This window comes from Gobio gobio (assembly GCF_949357685.1).
Source record: "Gobio gobio genome assembly, chromosome: 14".
Lineage (NCBI taxonomy): Eukaryota > Metazoa > Chordata > Actinopteri > Cypriniformes > Gobionidae > Gobio > Gobio gobio.
In genome coordinates, this window is record NC_137107.1 from 1,703,629 (window position 1) to 1,720,396 (window position 16,768).

The following is a 16,768-nucleotide window of genomic DNA, read 5'->3' on the forward strand; positions in this document are numbered from 1 at the left end:
ACTATTTGTCTTTTGTCAGTATAACCCGCGTAATGACAGCAAGTAAAATAGTAAAGGTCGTATTAATAATAATAATGCTCTTGTTACCATTGTTGTGTTTTGCATGCTGAATGTTGAAGTCTGTGTGTGACACACTCGAGCATGGTCAAATGATATTGTGACAAACATAGAGGGATTATATCAACTCAATTAAAAGGTTATGCCATAAATATTAGCAAAAAAATTTTAAAAGGTCATTATTTGGCATGAAATATAGTTATGTTATATATCATTAATGGACAATTATATATATATATATATATATATATATATATATATATATATATATATATATATATATATATATATATATATATATATATATATATATATATATATATATATATATATATATATATATATATATATATTACTTCCCTTGTTTAGAAATCAATTTCTTGTTGCATTGCTGCATTAATAGAAAGTTAATTACTATAATATGAATGAAGTTCCAAGTGTCCAACCAAAGGGAACACTGATCACAATTATGGTGAGAGGAAGTGGAGGAAATGAGTGATAAGTCTATACAAAATTGCCTCGACTCAAAAACACTTTGCCCGCCCGCCTGCTTGTTTTTTTGCTTTGGCCAAATGGTACTCAAACCAGTCAAGTAATGTTTACCTGAGTTTTCTAAGTAACGAAGGCATTGCATGCAAATAGTTCAGATTACTTATTGTTTTAAGTAAGTTCAACAAATTATTGGACATTAAGTAAAGTTTACTAAAAAAGTCTTAGTAAGAGCAACTGTTGGATTTTACAGTGTAGTTTTTACAGTGTAGTTTTTACAGTGTACTAATACTGTTAGTTGACACGTAGTTACCATCGAAATAAAGTGTAACCTGAAATCCAGTTTGAGCCCAAGTGTCCAGACTGAGGCGCATCTGTAAATCTGCATTTCAAACCACCTCCAAATGTGAAAACAGATCAAATGTCATGTGTGTGTCCCTCCGGATCTGAACGTAGCCTTAATGTGTGTTGGGGTTACCATGTTACAGATGAGCTCTGGGTGTGTTAGTGTTAGTTTCACACTCACCACGGGTTTCCTGTAGTGATCTCGACCCAGAGCCTGAGTAGAGAAGAAGAGAAGAGTGTAAGCATGGCTACAGTCGGCACACTCATCCGCACACCCTGACAGGAAACCGGCCCGGGTCTGAGGCTGGGCAAGCTGAGGCCTGTCTCCGTGAGATCACACGCGGGAATGCTTTCTTCCTCAGATTCTCCTGATAGAGTCCCGAGGAAGTCTGCGGTGCGGAGGACATGCCTCAGACATGAGCCATCGGCCCAATGACAGCTCAAAGCAGGGCACTAGTATCTTGTCAGATTATCAAATGGGCTCCAACAGCAGCCAGACTCAAAACACATCTGTGCATGATTGAGCTGTGCCACTGTCCGTCCCACTGATTGCACTTTATCTTATGCATTTTTTAATCAGGGGATAAACCATAAAGGAAGTCTGACTCTGTGGCGAAATCAGCGTGAATTGATGTTTTTTTACGAGGTAGGAAAAAAAAGGCTGAAATCACGTGTGCTATTAATTAGACCTGGGAGTCTAGGGACCAGGAAACATCTTAACTTTAGAGTCCGATCTTACCTGTTTGGTAACCATGGCAATTTCAGTAAGGACCGCATTTAAGACAAAGGCTATTACAGAATGACATTTCTTAAGTGTGTTGTGAACTTTTATCTTCTAAAGTGTAGGAAACTCAGAAGATGAAGACCAGGAGACTTCGGGATCAAACAGAAGTTATTCTTTTAATGAGAACTCTCTGATTTAACAGTATACCTGATAGGTTATATACATTCCAAAGGGGGAGGGATTTACATTGAGGTTGAACAAAGCATGTCAATTAAATATACAGGTTTTGGGAAAACCCGCCCAGACAGAGTATCACCAATCCTACTCCTAATCAGCATAACTATTCAAACGCATAGAGGCAACGACGGTGAGAGTCTGAAAACAGGTCCGGCAGGAATCTCCTGCTGGAAAACCCCCACAATTATTATCTATACCTTAAATGCTAAATACAATGTACTTTCTTAAATTTGTAATCCCACAAGTGCATAACCTAATCTTAACTATGGATAGGAAACAGGTATTACAGAAGCTGTCTTAACTTTAGGACAACCCCACTGGTGTCCTAACTCCAAATCCAACGGTAAAATCACAGAACAAAAGCCTTTTTCGAGAGAGCGTTACATTTATTAATTATATAAGATGAAGAGCAGCGACGTTTGATGGTGGAGAGAATTTTGGAGGACCCAGGATATGCTGTGCTTTGATTATAAAATGCTTGTAAATAATCCCAGACTCCCACGACACATGATTTTGCGATTAGTTGACGAATTGCGACCAACATTACAGAGGCCGGCGAGCCGTCACGGAGCATTACTGGCCGTTCTTCTCTGGCATGAAATTGATTTTACGCTGGACGTTCGATATTCGCAAATTTAAGTACTGTCTCTTAAGTTCGACATTCGACATTGGTATACACATTTCCAACTTCAATAGCATTTGAACGGAATATGTAAAATGTGTGCATCATAACTGACACCTTGATGAACACTTTACAGTTGGTTTTGATGCTGCAAGTCATTTCTTTCACATGCTATTGAAGTTAGAAATGTGTATACCAATGTCGTTTGTGACTTTAGAGATGATCCCTAAAGGTGCGCATATTAAACGTCTAATAACGTCAAACCAACTTTATGCCAGTTCATTCTTCAAGTGGCTAACGCCTTTTACCTGTTTTTTTTTTTTTTGCAAAAGTTGATTTATAAAACAGGCTTTAACTTTTCAACGGAGCTTAACAAAATGTCAATTTCTGCCAAAACTTTGATTTTCGGTTTACCTCAGAAGCAGATTCGCGCGTTGTTGGTTGCTTGGTAACAGACCTGACAGCTGATTACCGAACTCGATGGAGCGGTTTAAGATTTCCTAACTACAGATAAGAAGAGATTTTGTAAGATAGGATAAGAATCCTGAATCAAGTTAAGATTTGCTGGCTGGCTTTGAGTAAATTGGCCAGATCTGAATGGAGACGTCCGACAGATTATTAGCGCGCGCGAAAAGTCACAGAGACAGACTGCCAGTGTGAGGAAGTCCCAAAAGCATGCCAGGAGTTCATTAGATGTCATGATTATGCTGAGTGTGAGTATGCTGAGACTTTGAAAGAGTTGAAGATTGGAGATAAATCGAAGACTGTTGTGGGAAACGTGAACTGAATGAGCTGCGCTTTGTCCGAACTGCTTGCACTTTAACTTATGTTTCAGTTTAACCCTGTTTTTATTTTTAGTTTTAATTATACTTTTATTTTATTTCTATTCACTTACGAATATTTTAATTTCTGTGTAAAGCACTTTGAATTGCCACTGTGTATGAAATGTGCTACACAAATAAACTTGTGTTACGCCCTTAACACACACTTATGAAGTGTGTCCTGTTTCTGGCAGATGTAAAGGCTCGTTCACACACTGATCTGAGGGTCCGAACACACTTCTGCTAGTTTAAGGACGGGAGAAGCGGTCAGCGCCCCAGCTCAGGGTCCAGAAGGGTCGAGCCTCGTCTCTTCATGAGTCATGGGTGTGTTTTGGGCATAACGAACAATAAACCAATCAGAGCCTCATCTCCCTTTCCCTTTAAAAGCCATGAGAGGATTCACTGTTGACATGAGGAGAGACTGAACGCTTCTCCACAGAGTGTGAGTGTGTGTGTGTGAGTGTGTGTGTGAGTGTGAGTGTGAGTGTGAGTGTGTGTGTGTGTGTGAGAGTGTGTGTGAGAGTGTGAGTGTGAGTGTGTGTGTGTGTGTGTGTGTGTGTGTGTGTGTGTGTGTGTGTGTGTGTGTGTGTGTGTGTGTGTGTGTGTGTGTGTGTGTGTGTGTGTGTGTGTGTGTGTGTGTGTGTGTGTGTGTGTGTGTGTGTGTGTGTGTGTGTGTGTGTTTGTGTGTGTGTGTGTGTGTGTGTGTGTGTGTGTGTGTGTGAGTGTGTGTGTGCTGCGTCCCTGTGTGTGTCCATTAAGGGCAGAAGGCAGTAACTTCTCTTCTGGTCAGATATGAGTTATTGATATGTTAGTGTCAGTCTAGTCCTCCTCATCGTGTGGAGAAACGTCTCAGTTCTGTTGTTTATTGAGAAAGTAATGGGTCGTCACAGACACTTCCAGAAGCCCAGGAGTAACACCACTGACCGCTTTAACTCACAGTGTGTAAATCATGAGTAGCCTGTGTCATCGGTCACTGAAGCTCTTCTGACACACACACACACACACACACCTGAAGAAACGTGCAGGTCAGACCAGTGTTGTTGTCACTAATGGTGTGTAAGGACGCAGACATCAGGTCAGGGTAAGGAAATGATGCATTAGACTAACAAATGACATAGATCGCAATACTCCGTTTAGCTAACTAGCCTTTAGCATTCAGGCTAGTCAGCTTTAGGCTACCAAACTGCTCCATATTACAAAACTACTGTAAATCATCCAAAACAAAAGCCTCTAGATATGATACGGCTGATCCTATAGTGATTTTGTAAATGGTGATCCATGCCATGTGACGTCTCACTTTCTGAAGACAATACAAAGGCAGAGTACAGTAACGTCACAACAGGGGTCAAAGGTCAAGCATGTAGATCATTCTCATTACTAAAACAGATTTCCAGTGTCCTAGTTATAATTAATACGCTTCTTTCTTTCTACAGGTTTAGTGTTTCCCCATGGCTTTAGTATAACATTATAATACATGCATATGTTTAGAACAAGATTATAGATTATTTATATATATATATATATATATATAGATGACTAATTATAGATTATTAGATGTTATTTTCACAATATTACAGTAGTTTGTCAGTGATAGGGCTGAGCGTGAGGAGTATCACCTCTGTTTGTATGTGAAGCTGTTTTACGTGAATATTATGACACGAGTGAAGCACAAACATTTATTTACAAAATAAATATTAGATTTGCAATTAAATGTTTACAGCGCAGCCCTGGAAACAACATATTATAGCTATAAATGCCGAACGAGAGGCTTTGTGAGCTGAGCCAAATTTAAGCTTTGCCAGTGTTTTGTGATCTGGTCACACGATTACTCCATTTTATTCAATCTCTCGTTTATTTTTCAAAATCTTCATTTACGTCTCTCACAGGGGATTAAACGCTTCTTCCTTGTTTGCTTTTAATTAGGAGTTTGCATCATTTACTGTGGTAAAGTAGAAAACGGTGCTGTAGGACAGACACATTTTACTTCAAACTCTATTTAACACAGTTTGTGCTTGTTATTAAACTTAAAGGGATATTTCACCCAAAAATGAACATTAGCCCATGATTTCCTCTCCCTCAAGTCATCCGAGGTGTGTGTGACATTCTTGTCTCAGACGAATATAATCTGAGTTATATTACAAAAGTCCAGGCTAATCCAAGCATTAGAATTGGATTCATAGTTGCTCTGTTAAAAGTCCATATAAAGTGCATCTGTGCGTCATATAACTGCTCCAGCGGCTCTGGGGTGTTAATAAAGGCCTTCTGAAGCCAATCGATACGTTTGTGTGAGAAAAATATCCATATTTAAAACTTTATCAATTAAACTTTCAGCATCCGTCTTCTGTGTAAAAGTGTTGAATGTTGAAAGTGAAACTCCAGATGTGTGTGTGTCGTCATGACGAGCGGAGCTGAGCGTTAGTCTTTCCATCCGCAGGAGAACTTTACACACTTTCTCCATGAATTGAACACTGAAGGCGGAGGCCGAAAGTTTACTTGATAAAGTTTTAAATATGGATATTTTTCTTACACAAACGCGTTGATTCGCTTCAGAAGGCCTTTATTAACACCCCAGAGCCGCTGGAGCAGTTATATGACGGACAGATGCACTTTTAATGCACTTTTAACAGAGCAACTATGAATCCAATTCTAATGCTTGGATTAGCCTGGACTTTTGTAATATAATCAGATTTTATTCGTCTGAAAGAAGAATGTCACACACACCTCGGATGACTTGAGGGAGAGGAAATCATGGGCTAATGTTCATTTTTGGGTTCATCATATATATATAGATAGCCTATAGCCTACATTTTGAAAATCAAAATATCTTAAACTTTCTCAAATTTCTTTCTAATTTTCATTATTTTCATTCAGTGTCAGCAATTTAATGTAATCAAAACATGTAATCAAATGTAACTGCTCATTTGCTGAAATCCTTCAACTGTTGTTACATGTATAGCCTAAAGCACGATTTAAACCAATGTTTCATACATTATAACACTTTCCAGATCGTCTCATGTTAAACCTCCAGTGTGACGTCGGCTGTAAATTGGTCTATAAGGGTCAATGACATGACATGTATTTTTGTGTCCAAATTCATTATTTTCCTAAAACGAATTGTAATAAATACATGTCAAATTGATCTACAATATTTCCTTTATAAGATTCTCTTTAAAAAAAATTTAAATTCAATGGACTTTTTGAGTTGTGGTGTTTGAAAGGCCAGAAATGTTAGGACCGTCCAAACGCACAAGCAGAAAACAAAACGGGTCATCTTCTCAGTGAAACTCTTAATCGAATATTGTGGCATGATTTTACCTTAAATTCCTTATAAATGAGTGTATCAGTCCTGTTTCAAAACTATTCTATTACTTTAACAACTTTTGTCAGAAAAATGTCCTTCTCCCAATGTCAGGGAGAGCGACCGACATAAAAAATGCCATTTTATGCGATGTTCCTTTAAGAAACCCATGTGACAGGATATGACATCATCACACAGAAGACCCCAGAGGACACCTGTGATGCGATGTTAGTCACCCGCCCATAAACATCAGATAATTTGACATGTTTGAGTAATGATGAGGTTGACTCAGCTCATGTCAGGTGGTGTGACCCCTGGAACACTGGGAAAATGTAAAAATGTGTATTTGATTTTTAAAAAAAATATATGTATGACCTTGAGCACATGGTCAAACATTTGTATAGGTGTCCAAATTAAAGGAACACGCCACGTTTTTTTGAAAACAGGCTCATTCTCCGTCTCCCCTAGAGTTAAACAGTTGAGTTAGAGCGTTCTCGAATCCATTCAGCCGATCTCCGGGTCTGGCGCTAGCACTTTTAGCATTAGCTTAGCATAGATCATTGAATCTGATTAGACCGTTAGCATCTCGCTCAAAAATGACCAAAGAGTTTCCATATTTTTCCTATGATATTGCACAGTGCCTGAGAATAGGCTAACTTCAGTCAACATAACCAACGGGACAACCTTGAAAATATCAACACTCTTTGGTCATTTTTGAGCGAGATGCTAACGGTCTAATCAGATTCAATGATCTATGCTAAGCTATGCTAAAAGTGCTAGCACCAGACCCAAGATGAGGTCAAAAATAGTGGCGTGTTCCTTTAATGCCTGTTAGAATTGAATTGAGTGTGAAATGTCAGGTGGTGCGACCAGCAAATTTACATTTAAAACTATCAATTCCCACTGCAGCTGCAAAATGAAGTACGAAATATAACTGAGATAATTTAACAACAGATCTTTTTTACAGTTAAAAACAAAACATAAAAGTGGAAAATTAGATGTTTGAACACACAGAAAAGTGTCTGTTTATATGAATTGGACTAAAAGGGCAATACATAAAGTAATGGAAAGGGCATTTATCATGTGATATGACACTACAATGATTCAGATGTGTATTGTATATGTATATTATTATAAATTAATATATGGTCGCACCATCTGATGTTCTCTGGGTGGTAAAATCAGAAATCTTGTTTAATAATGAATTAATGCCGTCTTAAGGTTAAGATAAAAATATATATAATTTTAAGCAAAACATCCATTTTTATGTCCATAAAATGTATGGTGTTGATTCACATTGGTTTTACAGCTTTTATTTGTCATTGACCCAAAGAACAGCAATAAAAGTTCAAGTAAAAGTGTTTTCAGGAAGAGCGTTATTAATAAATCGCAAATATAATTTCAAGGGAATAATCGACAGTTATGTTTTTCGTCATAATCGTGCAGCACACAAATACTACATATGAATAAATGAAGGGGGTATTAAATGTTATAGACCCTTTTCACAGACGGTGATGACGCGTTTTAACGGTCATCAATATCGTAAATCCTGCAACGTTTTTTGTATTTTCATTTTTTTTTTAAATATATGAACATTTATAACACTAAAACTTTGTATTTTATTACTATTGCATCAAATTACAATAAAAAAGTTACCACTGCTGTGAGGGCGTTTCTTCAGCGTCTATGGGAGTGATGGTGAAAATGAACATATTTCTCTATTTTCACTGCGGTTATCAATCTCACTCTATTTTTTTCCTCTTTTTGAAAGTTGTGAAATCACTACTGTGGCGTTTTTCTTTTGCTATGTGAGCAAATGGGCACATAAAAAAAATGTTTAATGTATTCTCAGCTATAATATTGAACCCAACTATGACGACTTCAGCTCTGAGAAACCCAGAAATGTGAAAAGGACATCAGCACATCAGACCTGGATCTTGAATAATAAGGGCGGTTAAGGCTCCTCAGAGATGTGTGTTGATGCACTTCTCACCTCCACGTCTTTAAGAGCCTGGATGTGAACGCCACACTTCTGTCCTTCCTCCACCAGCTGAGGCTCGAACGCATCCATGAGGATGATCATCTTCAGGCCGGGCGTCTCTCTTCTCTCCACGTTCTCCAGGAGCACTGTGGCTTTCTCCGGCTTATCGCAGATCACTGTGGAGATCTCAGCTGAAAGACAGAGCGCTCGCGGTCAGAGACGCTCGGCGTGTGTGTGTGTGTGTGTGTGTGTGTGTGTGTGTGTGTGTGTGTGTGTGTGTGTGTGTGTGTGTGTGTGTGTGTGTGTGTGTGTGTGTGTGTGAGTGGGCCTGACCGGTGTTGATGATGTAGCGGATGGCGTCGGGTCCCAGCGTGTCGTACAGCGGCACCACCACCATAGAGTAGGTGTAGCAGGCCAGCTCAGAGATGATCCACTGAAAGGCAGAGGGGTCATGAGTCTGGCTTCAGGGCTCTGCCAGGTGTGCTGTGTGTGTTTGGGGATGCTTTACCTCAGGCCGGTTCTGTGCAAACACCCCGATCAACTGAGACGTGTTGGGCTGACATCCCTGAGACAACAAACCCGAGCCCAAGTCCTCTGCCCTGCGGAACACCTGCGGGGACACGGACCAGAGATCGGACCGGATCGGATGACCACAGACGCTAACACCTCTCCAACACTCACCTCTTTATAGGACAGCCATTTGTAGGGTTGATTGGGGAGCCTGGAGCCTAGAAACGGCCCGTCACCTGCTCACACACACACACACACACACACACAGAGACACGTCAGAACCATTCAACAGCGAACGAGCTAACATCAGTTAGCATGGGCTTCATGTAATGAGTATTAGTGACACGTTTCCATCAGATCTCCATCACTTTTCATTCATTTAACCAAAAATAGCCTTAATTTTGAGATCAGAAATCTTGAGAAAGTGATTTTATGATTAAATCAAGAGCAAATATTTGCCAATCCTTACAAAATGAACTATGGTTTTACTGCAAATAAAACCAAAAAAAAACATGGTATAGTTCAACCATAGTAACCACAAATGAACCATGGCTTTACTTCTCCATACTGTAACCATGGTATTGTAGTAAAACGTGTGGTTATAAGATAAGATATACTTTATTGTCCCTGAAGGGAGGTTTGTTTTGGATTCTGTCCATTCCGCAGTTTTTGCAAAGACAACACAAAATACAAAAATACAAAGAATGATTTTAGGCAAAAAGGATGAAAAATGCATTGTAGTCTATGGGATTTTCATATTTTGTCCTATTTTAGCGCCACCAAGAGGCACAATCCTACCATTTTTTTGTGTGTTTCCTCGGAGTGAGCCCATACATGTGTGTGTCAATTTTGGTGAAAATATCTCCTTTTGTTTTGGAGTTATAGACATTTATATGAAAAAACATGTAAAATATGACTGACACCTGACTTTGATTGGATTTTACTGCCCCTTACTATCAATATTTTGACATTTGGACATTAGCATTTAGCTATCAACCTATGTTTCTGAACCTCTGACGCTGGTTTCGTCTCGATCGGACTAGCAGTTTCGAAGATATCAGCTAATGTTTTATAAGCGCGTAATTACAACGCTGCACAAACCATACACCAAAACTTGGCAAGTCTGGTATCGTTGGACTCAACAAGGATTCGGGAGACAAAAATAAAAGTTACTCCCATGAAAATAAGTCAACCACACCCAAAGTTTTAAGCTTTTGAGAAAAATAATTATCCACTAGGTGGCGCTGTTTCGAAACTTCTCAGGCTCCTTCAGGGCATCGTGCTGATGACCCATACCGAGTTTCATAACAATCCGTTCATGCGTTCATAAAATACAGCATTTTATCACATAATTCAAAATGGCCGACAGCCAAAATGGCCGATATGGTAAAACTGGATATCAGTCGACTCGGCATGACGTCCCTTTTGTGATATTTGGACGAACGGTTCAGAAGTTATAAGCAAAAATATAAATTTTTCATATCTCCGGACCAGTTGGTGGCACTGCGCCGAAACGCTGCATGTTTCCTCAAGTCATGCTTGTGATGACATGTACCAAGTTTGGTTTGAATACAATAAAGCGTTGCGAAGATATAGCCTTAAGTCTGCTTTTGCAACTGCTATGTACAATTTGTTTGCGCCTTTATCAAAAACAATTAGGCAAATCAACTTGAATTCTTTTTTCTTGAACAACTTTTTTCAATTTTCAATTTTCATGCAAATCGGATGAACCGTCTAGGAGGAGTTTGCAAAAGTAGGTTTCTTGAAAAATTCAAAATGGCGGGAACATTTTCATGACGGAAAATGACGTCATAGGGTGCAATCGAATCGGCTTGAGCAAAGGAAATGAAGGAATCGAAGAAATTTTGTCTCTATCCCTTAGGGTTCAAAAGTTATTAGTATAAACATGAGTGAAACTTTAGACAGGTGGTGGCGCTAGAAGGATTGGTTTAGAGACTCCAATATTGGTGTGGTTAATGTTGGGCCAGTCCTATATCAGTGTGCCAAATTTCATAACTTTCCCGCAAACGGTTCTATGGGCTGCCATAGACTTCAATGGTGGAATAATAATTATAAGAAATCTTCGCACCGCTGGTGCTTGGCCCATAATAAACGTCTCTCAACACATCCTCTCATAAAATATTCTGATATACATTAGACAGGTACATATATAGTAGGCACATTAACACCTTTCATTGGCAGTTTTTTAAAAATTAAAAACCGTTATTAATTACAGCTCCCATATTGCACACCCCAATAGCCTACAGATGACACATTCCACATAACCTAAGTATAATGAACAATCCAACAGCCCATACATTCACCCCTAACATATTACATTGCCCCAATAACCCTCTTATTGCATGCTGACATAGCCTACATATTAGTATTAATAAGCTTAATGGAAAAAGGCACAAATGAGTGTTTATATCGGTTTAACCTGCATGTAGGAACTCTGAATCTTCTGCCAGAGGCTAAAAGCTGGAATTCTGGGTGAAGTATGTGGGTCGGATCGTAAACTATTTTTTGTGCCTGGCTGATAACCGACTGCTCATAAATTTTCTGGGGGGGGCAGATGGTTTTTGACCCCCATAATCTTCATAGCTGTCTTTACCTGACGGGCGATCTGAGACTTTAACTGAACTGTCAGGTTACCATACCAGGCTGTTATAATGTATTTTAAAATACTATCTAATATTGCATGATAGAACAACAACATACATCTTTGTTCCACTCCATACAATCTAAGTCTTCATAAAAAATGTATCCTCTGTTGAATCTGGAACAGACAGTATTTACGTGCTCCTTCCAGGTCAATGCATTATCATTATGTATGCCAATGTACTTGTAAGAGCTAACCCGAGTAATTGGTAAATTGTTGATCACTACAGGCCTGGTATCGCCTATGGCCTTTGGGTCAAACCCCATCTCCTCAGTCTTGGTCGCGTTTAGCACAAAATAGTTGTCGTCGCACCACTGAACGAAGTTCTCAATTTCTGTATGATGCGCTGCTGGACTTGTATCGTTATGCATAAGGCCGAGTGGTTATGAGCAGTGGTTAATCAATAAGCCAAAAAAACATGGTTACTACACTTTTACAATAATAAAACCATGGTTACTACACTTTTACTATAGTAAAACCATAGTTACTACACTTTTACTATAGTAAAACCATGGCTACTACACTTTTACAATAATAAAACCATGGTCATTACACTTTTACTATAATAAAACCATGGCTACTACACTTTTACAATAATAAAACCATGGCTACTACACTTTTACTATTATAAAACCATGGTTACTACACTTCTACTGTAATAAAACCATGGTTACTACACTTCTACTGTAATAAAACCATGGTTACTACACTTTTACTATAATAAAACCATGGTTACTACACTTCTACTGTAATAAAACCATGGTTACTACACTTCTACTGTAATAAAACCATGGTTACTACACTTTTACTATAGTAAAACCATGGCTACTACACTTTTACAATAATAAAACCATGGCTACTACACTTTTACTATAATAAAACCATGGTTACTACACTTCTACTGTAATAAAACCATGGTTACTACACTTTTACTATAATAAAACCATGGTTACTACACTTCTACTGTAATAAAACCATGGTTACTACACTTCTACTGTAATAAAACCATGGTTACTACACTTTTACTATAGTAAAACCATGGCTACTACACTTTTACAATAATAAAACCATGGCTACTACACTTTTACAATAATAAATCCATGGTTACTACAATTTTACTATAGTAAAACCATGGCTACTACACTTTTACAATAATAAAACCATGGCTACTACACTTTTACTATTATAAAACCATGGTTACTACACTTCTACTGTAATAAAACCATGGTTACTACACTTCTACTGTAATAAAACCATGGTTACTACACTTTTACTATAATAAAACCATGGCTACTACACTTTTACAATAGTAAAACCATGGTTACTACACTTTTACTATAATAAAACCATGGCTACTACACTTTTACAATAGTAAAACCATGGCTACTACACTTTTACAATAATAAAACCATGGCTACTACACTTTTACTATAATAAAACCATGGTTACTACACTTCTACTGTAATAAAACCATGGTTACTACACTTTTACTATAGTAAAACCATGGCTACTACACTTTTACAATAATAAAACCATGGCTACTACACTTTTACAATAATAAATCCATGGTTACTACAATTTTACTATAATAAAACCATGGTTACTACACTTTTACTATAGTAAAACCTTGGTAACAACACTTTTACTATAATAAAACCATGTTTACTACACTTCTACTGTAATAAAACCCTTTTACTATAATAAAACCATGGTTCATTTTTGTAAAAGAATGTGTTCATAAACTTCATTCAGATGAGTGTAATGTTCATACCCAATGCCAGATATTTGTTCTTGTTTTACGCATAAACTCAATTCATTTTGTTCAATTTCTCCAAAAACAAGACTTGTTTTCTTCATTTTGTTGTCATTAAATGTGTCTTGATTTAAGGATGTTTTGATATTTGAGCTGGAAGAAGATAATTTCTGCAGCACATGTGTTGACGCTGCTTTAATGGTTTCTGAACGGGTCATTTGCTGTCATTAAATGTGTCTTGACTTAAGGATGTTTTGATATTTGCACATGTGTTTAATGTAGTTTGATTATTGTTGTCTGGACTCTGCTTTAATAGATTCTGAACAGGTCATTTGAATAAATTCAGCTGTTGTTTTTGTCTTGGACTATGTGTAAACATCTGTTATGCAACATATCTCATTCAGGACAGCACTAAATAAATAATAACATCTATTTTGTATGATCTCTTATTGACTATGTTCTCAGATTCTGCCCGCGGTTCACACACCTGTATGTGTGTAAGCCTTGAGCGAGCCATGTTTGTAGTGTGATGTTACCCGTGTGGCCAGAATTATGATTTAAAGCGAGTCTGAGCTGTAGAAATGTATCTTTACATGTTTTCGGTTGGCCTCATTGCGCGGGTCAGACGATGCAGGCGAACTGAAGGACGAGCGCTGTGTGATTGTACATGATTTGCATAAATCAGATCCAGGTGTGTTCTCACCGCTGATGTGCAGGCCTCGCTGGAACACCTCGTACATGGTCTTGGCGTCCTCGTGGTAGTAGGCCAGCAGCTCAGAGCCGCTGCCCATCATGGATCGCCGAGCGCCGTCTTCCAGCTGGAAAACACACGGACAGAAAGACTGAGAGAGGAGGACATCTGCTGTAAAGCCCATTTCAATAACTGTATGCAAGAAGAAGAGTGCGTCTGGTGCTTGTTTGCATCTGTGTTTGCATTTATATTTGCATTGACTTGGCCTCTGCAGGATGTGCTGGAGTGTTTGTGTTCAGGTCAGATGTTGGGTCATTAGCGGATGGGTTTATAGAGATGGCCACTGAAACACTGCTGTTCTTGACCTCTCCTGAGCTGGACTTGAGCAGAGAGTCTGAACACACACACCGATCACTGATTCATGATTCAGGGCGACTCACGCCACACCTGTCTCACAGCGTTTGCTTTTATGCAAATCAGAGACTAAACAGAGAGATTTGAGCACACAGGATTCATCACCGGACAACAATCCTTTAGGTTTGATCATTTCATGAGGTGCATGATGGGACGCTTCTGAACACTAGTGAGGGACGAACCTGTGAGGAGCACAGATTTTATTACAGTAAAATTACTGTAGTAAATACTATAGTGTTTTTGAACCATACTATAGTAAAGATACTACAGTAAATTGTAGTATATTGTAGTATATTATAGTATAACAGTATAGTATTTACTACAGTAATTTTACTGTAATTTTACTATAATATACTATAGTATTTTTTCATGTAGGCTTAAAAACTATTAAAAATGACAAAAACACACTGCAAAATTAATAAAACATTAAAATAAAAAAATAAAAATATTAAAAATAAAATTATATATATATATATATATACCACAAAAGAAAAGAGAAAGAAAGAAAAGTTGTGTAAATTCATTAGTAATAAAAATGTAAACCATAAAGAACTTTTATTGGGATTTTAGGATTTAATTATTTTGATTATTCATCAATATTTTATTGATTTTCTAATATCATACCTACTGCAAACATTTTTTATTTCAGAAAATGTTTAAATGTAAATGCTTCTTCATGATTTCAGTTTAACTGTAACAGTAATAACCCTGCTTTTGACTAAAACATTAAAATGCATTATATTACAATTCATTTTAAGGTGTGTTTGTTCCAGTGTAATCATACATTTACTGAGTAACATTAATAAACGCAGTAACTCTTTATTTTACAGTGTATTAACAGTAAATTATGCATAATTACAACCCTCAACCAAACCCTAAACTTACAGTAAGTACGTGTAGTTAATTATAATTACTTAGTACTTAAATATATAATCACACTGTAACAATGACACCGTAATAAAGTGTAACCATATACAACAATAGGGTTTGTTTTTAAGTCAGTTGCATGTAATTATGTATAATTTACTGTTACCGAGTCAACAAGGACACTGTAAAATAAAGTGTTCCCATAAATCATATTCATAATATTGAATGACTTCCCAAGATTTATTTAAGCAATTAATCTTGATTTAACACCATTATATCAGGTTTCTGGTTCAAATGTAATTGATTCATGTTAAACTAACTTAAAACCGTTACTCTTTGACATAACTTGATGTTTTCATTTTGAAATAAAATGTTTCAATCAAGTAACCCAAAGAAATAAGACGTTCACTTCCCATCATGCTTTGCAAAGGGGCTGAATTCGGAGAGTAAATGTTTAAATAAAGTGCAATTTGATGCATTTTTAACAAGATGAGAAAATGGAGAGACTTTTTAATGCTTAATGTTTTATTATGTTGGTATTTAAAAGTGTGTGTTATGTTAGTGTTTGTGGAGGTTACCATTGTGGTGAAGTGCAGAGCATGAGGACCTGCTAATAAATATTAAAGTTGTTTTAATAATAAAAAACTACTCTGGGCATGTCATGGATGTAACAAAACCATCTTCTGGCTAGCCAATAGAATCTCGTAAAAGGTTTTGTAAATGCACTCAAAAGCTATTCTTTGAATTAATGTAATTAAATCATGGAAAGGATTTCCATTTGATTAATTGGCTTACTTTCAGCATTAAGCACTTTTGTTAGGCTAACTTAAATAAATTAGTTGGGCTGACACTATTAAATTAAGCTGTGCCTAACCATAGTAAATAAGTTGAATCAACCTTAATAAATTACAATTTAATTAAATTACAAGTACATTAAATTGCATAATGCTGAAATAAAGCAAGTTTATCATGTAGAAATACTTTCCATGATTTTTTTAAGAGTTCTTTTTTTGAGTGTGGCGGTAGTTTTTGAGGGAATTAAAGAAATTAAGAAATATGATTTCCTCTTATATTTGTAGTTGTGTTGGAGTATTGAGTTACACTTTATCTTAACTTATCAAAAAACTTCCACTGAAGAAAGAAACACATGGACATCTGGGAAGAGATGGGGTGAGGAAATTGAAGTCTGAAGTGAACTCATGCTTTACGGTGTCATTGTGTGATTATATATTTAAGTCATGGGTGTCGGAAGCAAACAAAATGTGGGTGGGTCCTCTCAGAATTTTTTTACTGGAGT

General features: G+C 37.2%; 1 protein-coding gene across 4 annotated transcripts in view; it reads right to left on the minus strand.

Moving 5' to 3' along the window:
* acsl6 (acyl-CoA synthetase long chain family member 6) overlaps positions 1-16,768 on the minus strand; it is a 53,227-nt gene that overhangs the window by 22,118 nt on the left and 14,341 nt on the right. For all 4 annotated transcript variants that reach the window (XM_079834210.1, XM_079834208.1, XM_079834207.1 and 1 more), the window contains exons 3-8: positions 14,203-14,317; positions 9,256-9,320; positions 9,083-9,184; positions 8,908-9,007; positions 8,587-8,765; positions 1,073-1,105 (exon numbers count right to left, since the gene is read on the minus strand). In XM_079834210.1, coding sequence (XP_079690336.1) covers positions 1,073-1,105; positions 8,587-8,765; positions 8,908-9,007; positions 9,083-9,184; positions 9,256-9,320; positions 14,203-14,317 — 594 coding nt within the window. The remainder of the gene's footprint in view (positions 1-1,072; positions 1,106-8,586; positions 8,766-8,907; positions 9,008-9,082; positions 9,185-9,255; positions 9,321-14,202; positions 14,318-16,768) is intronic.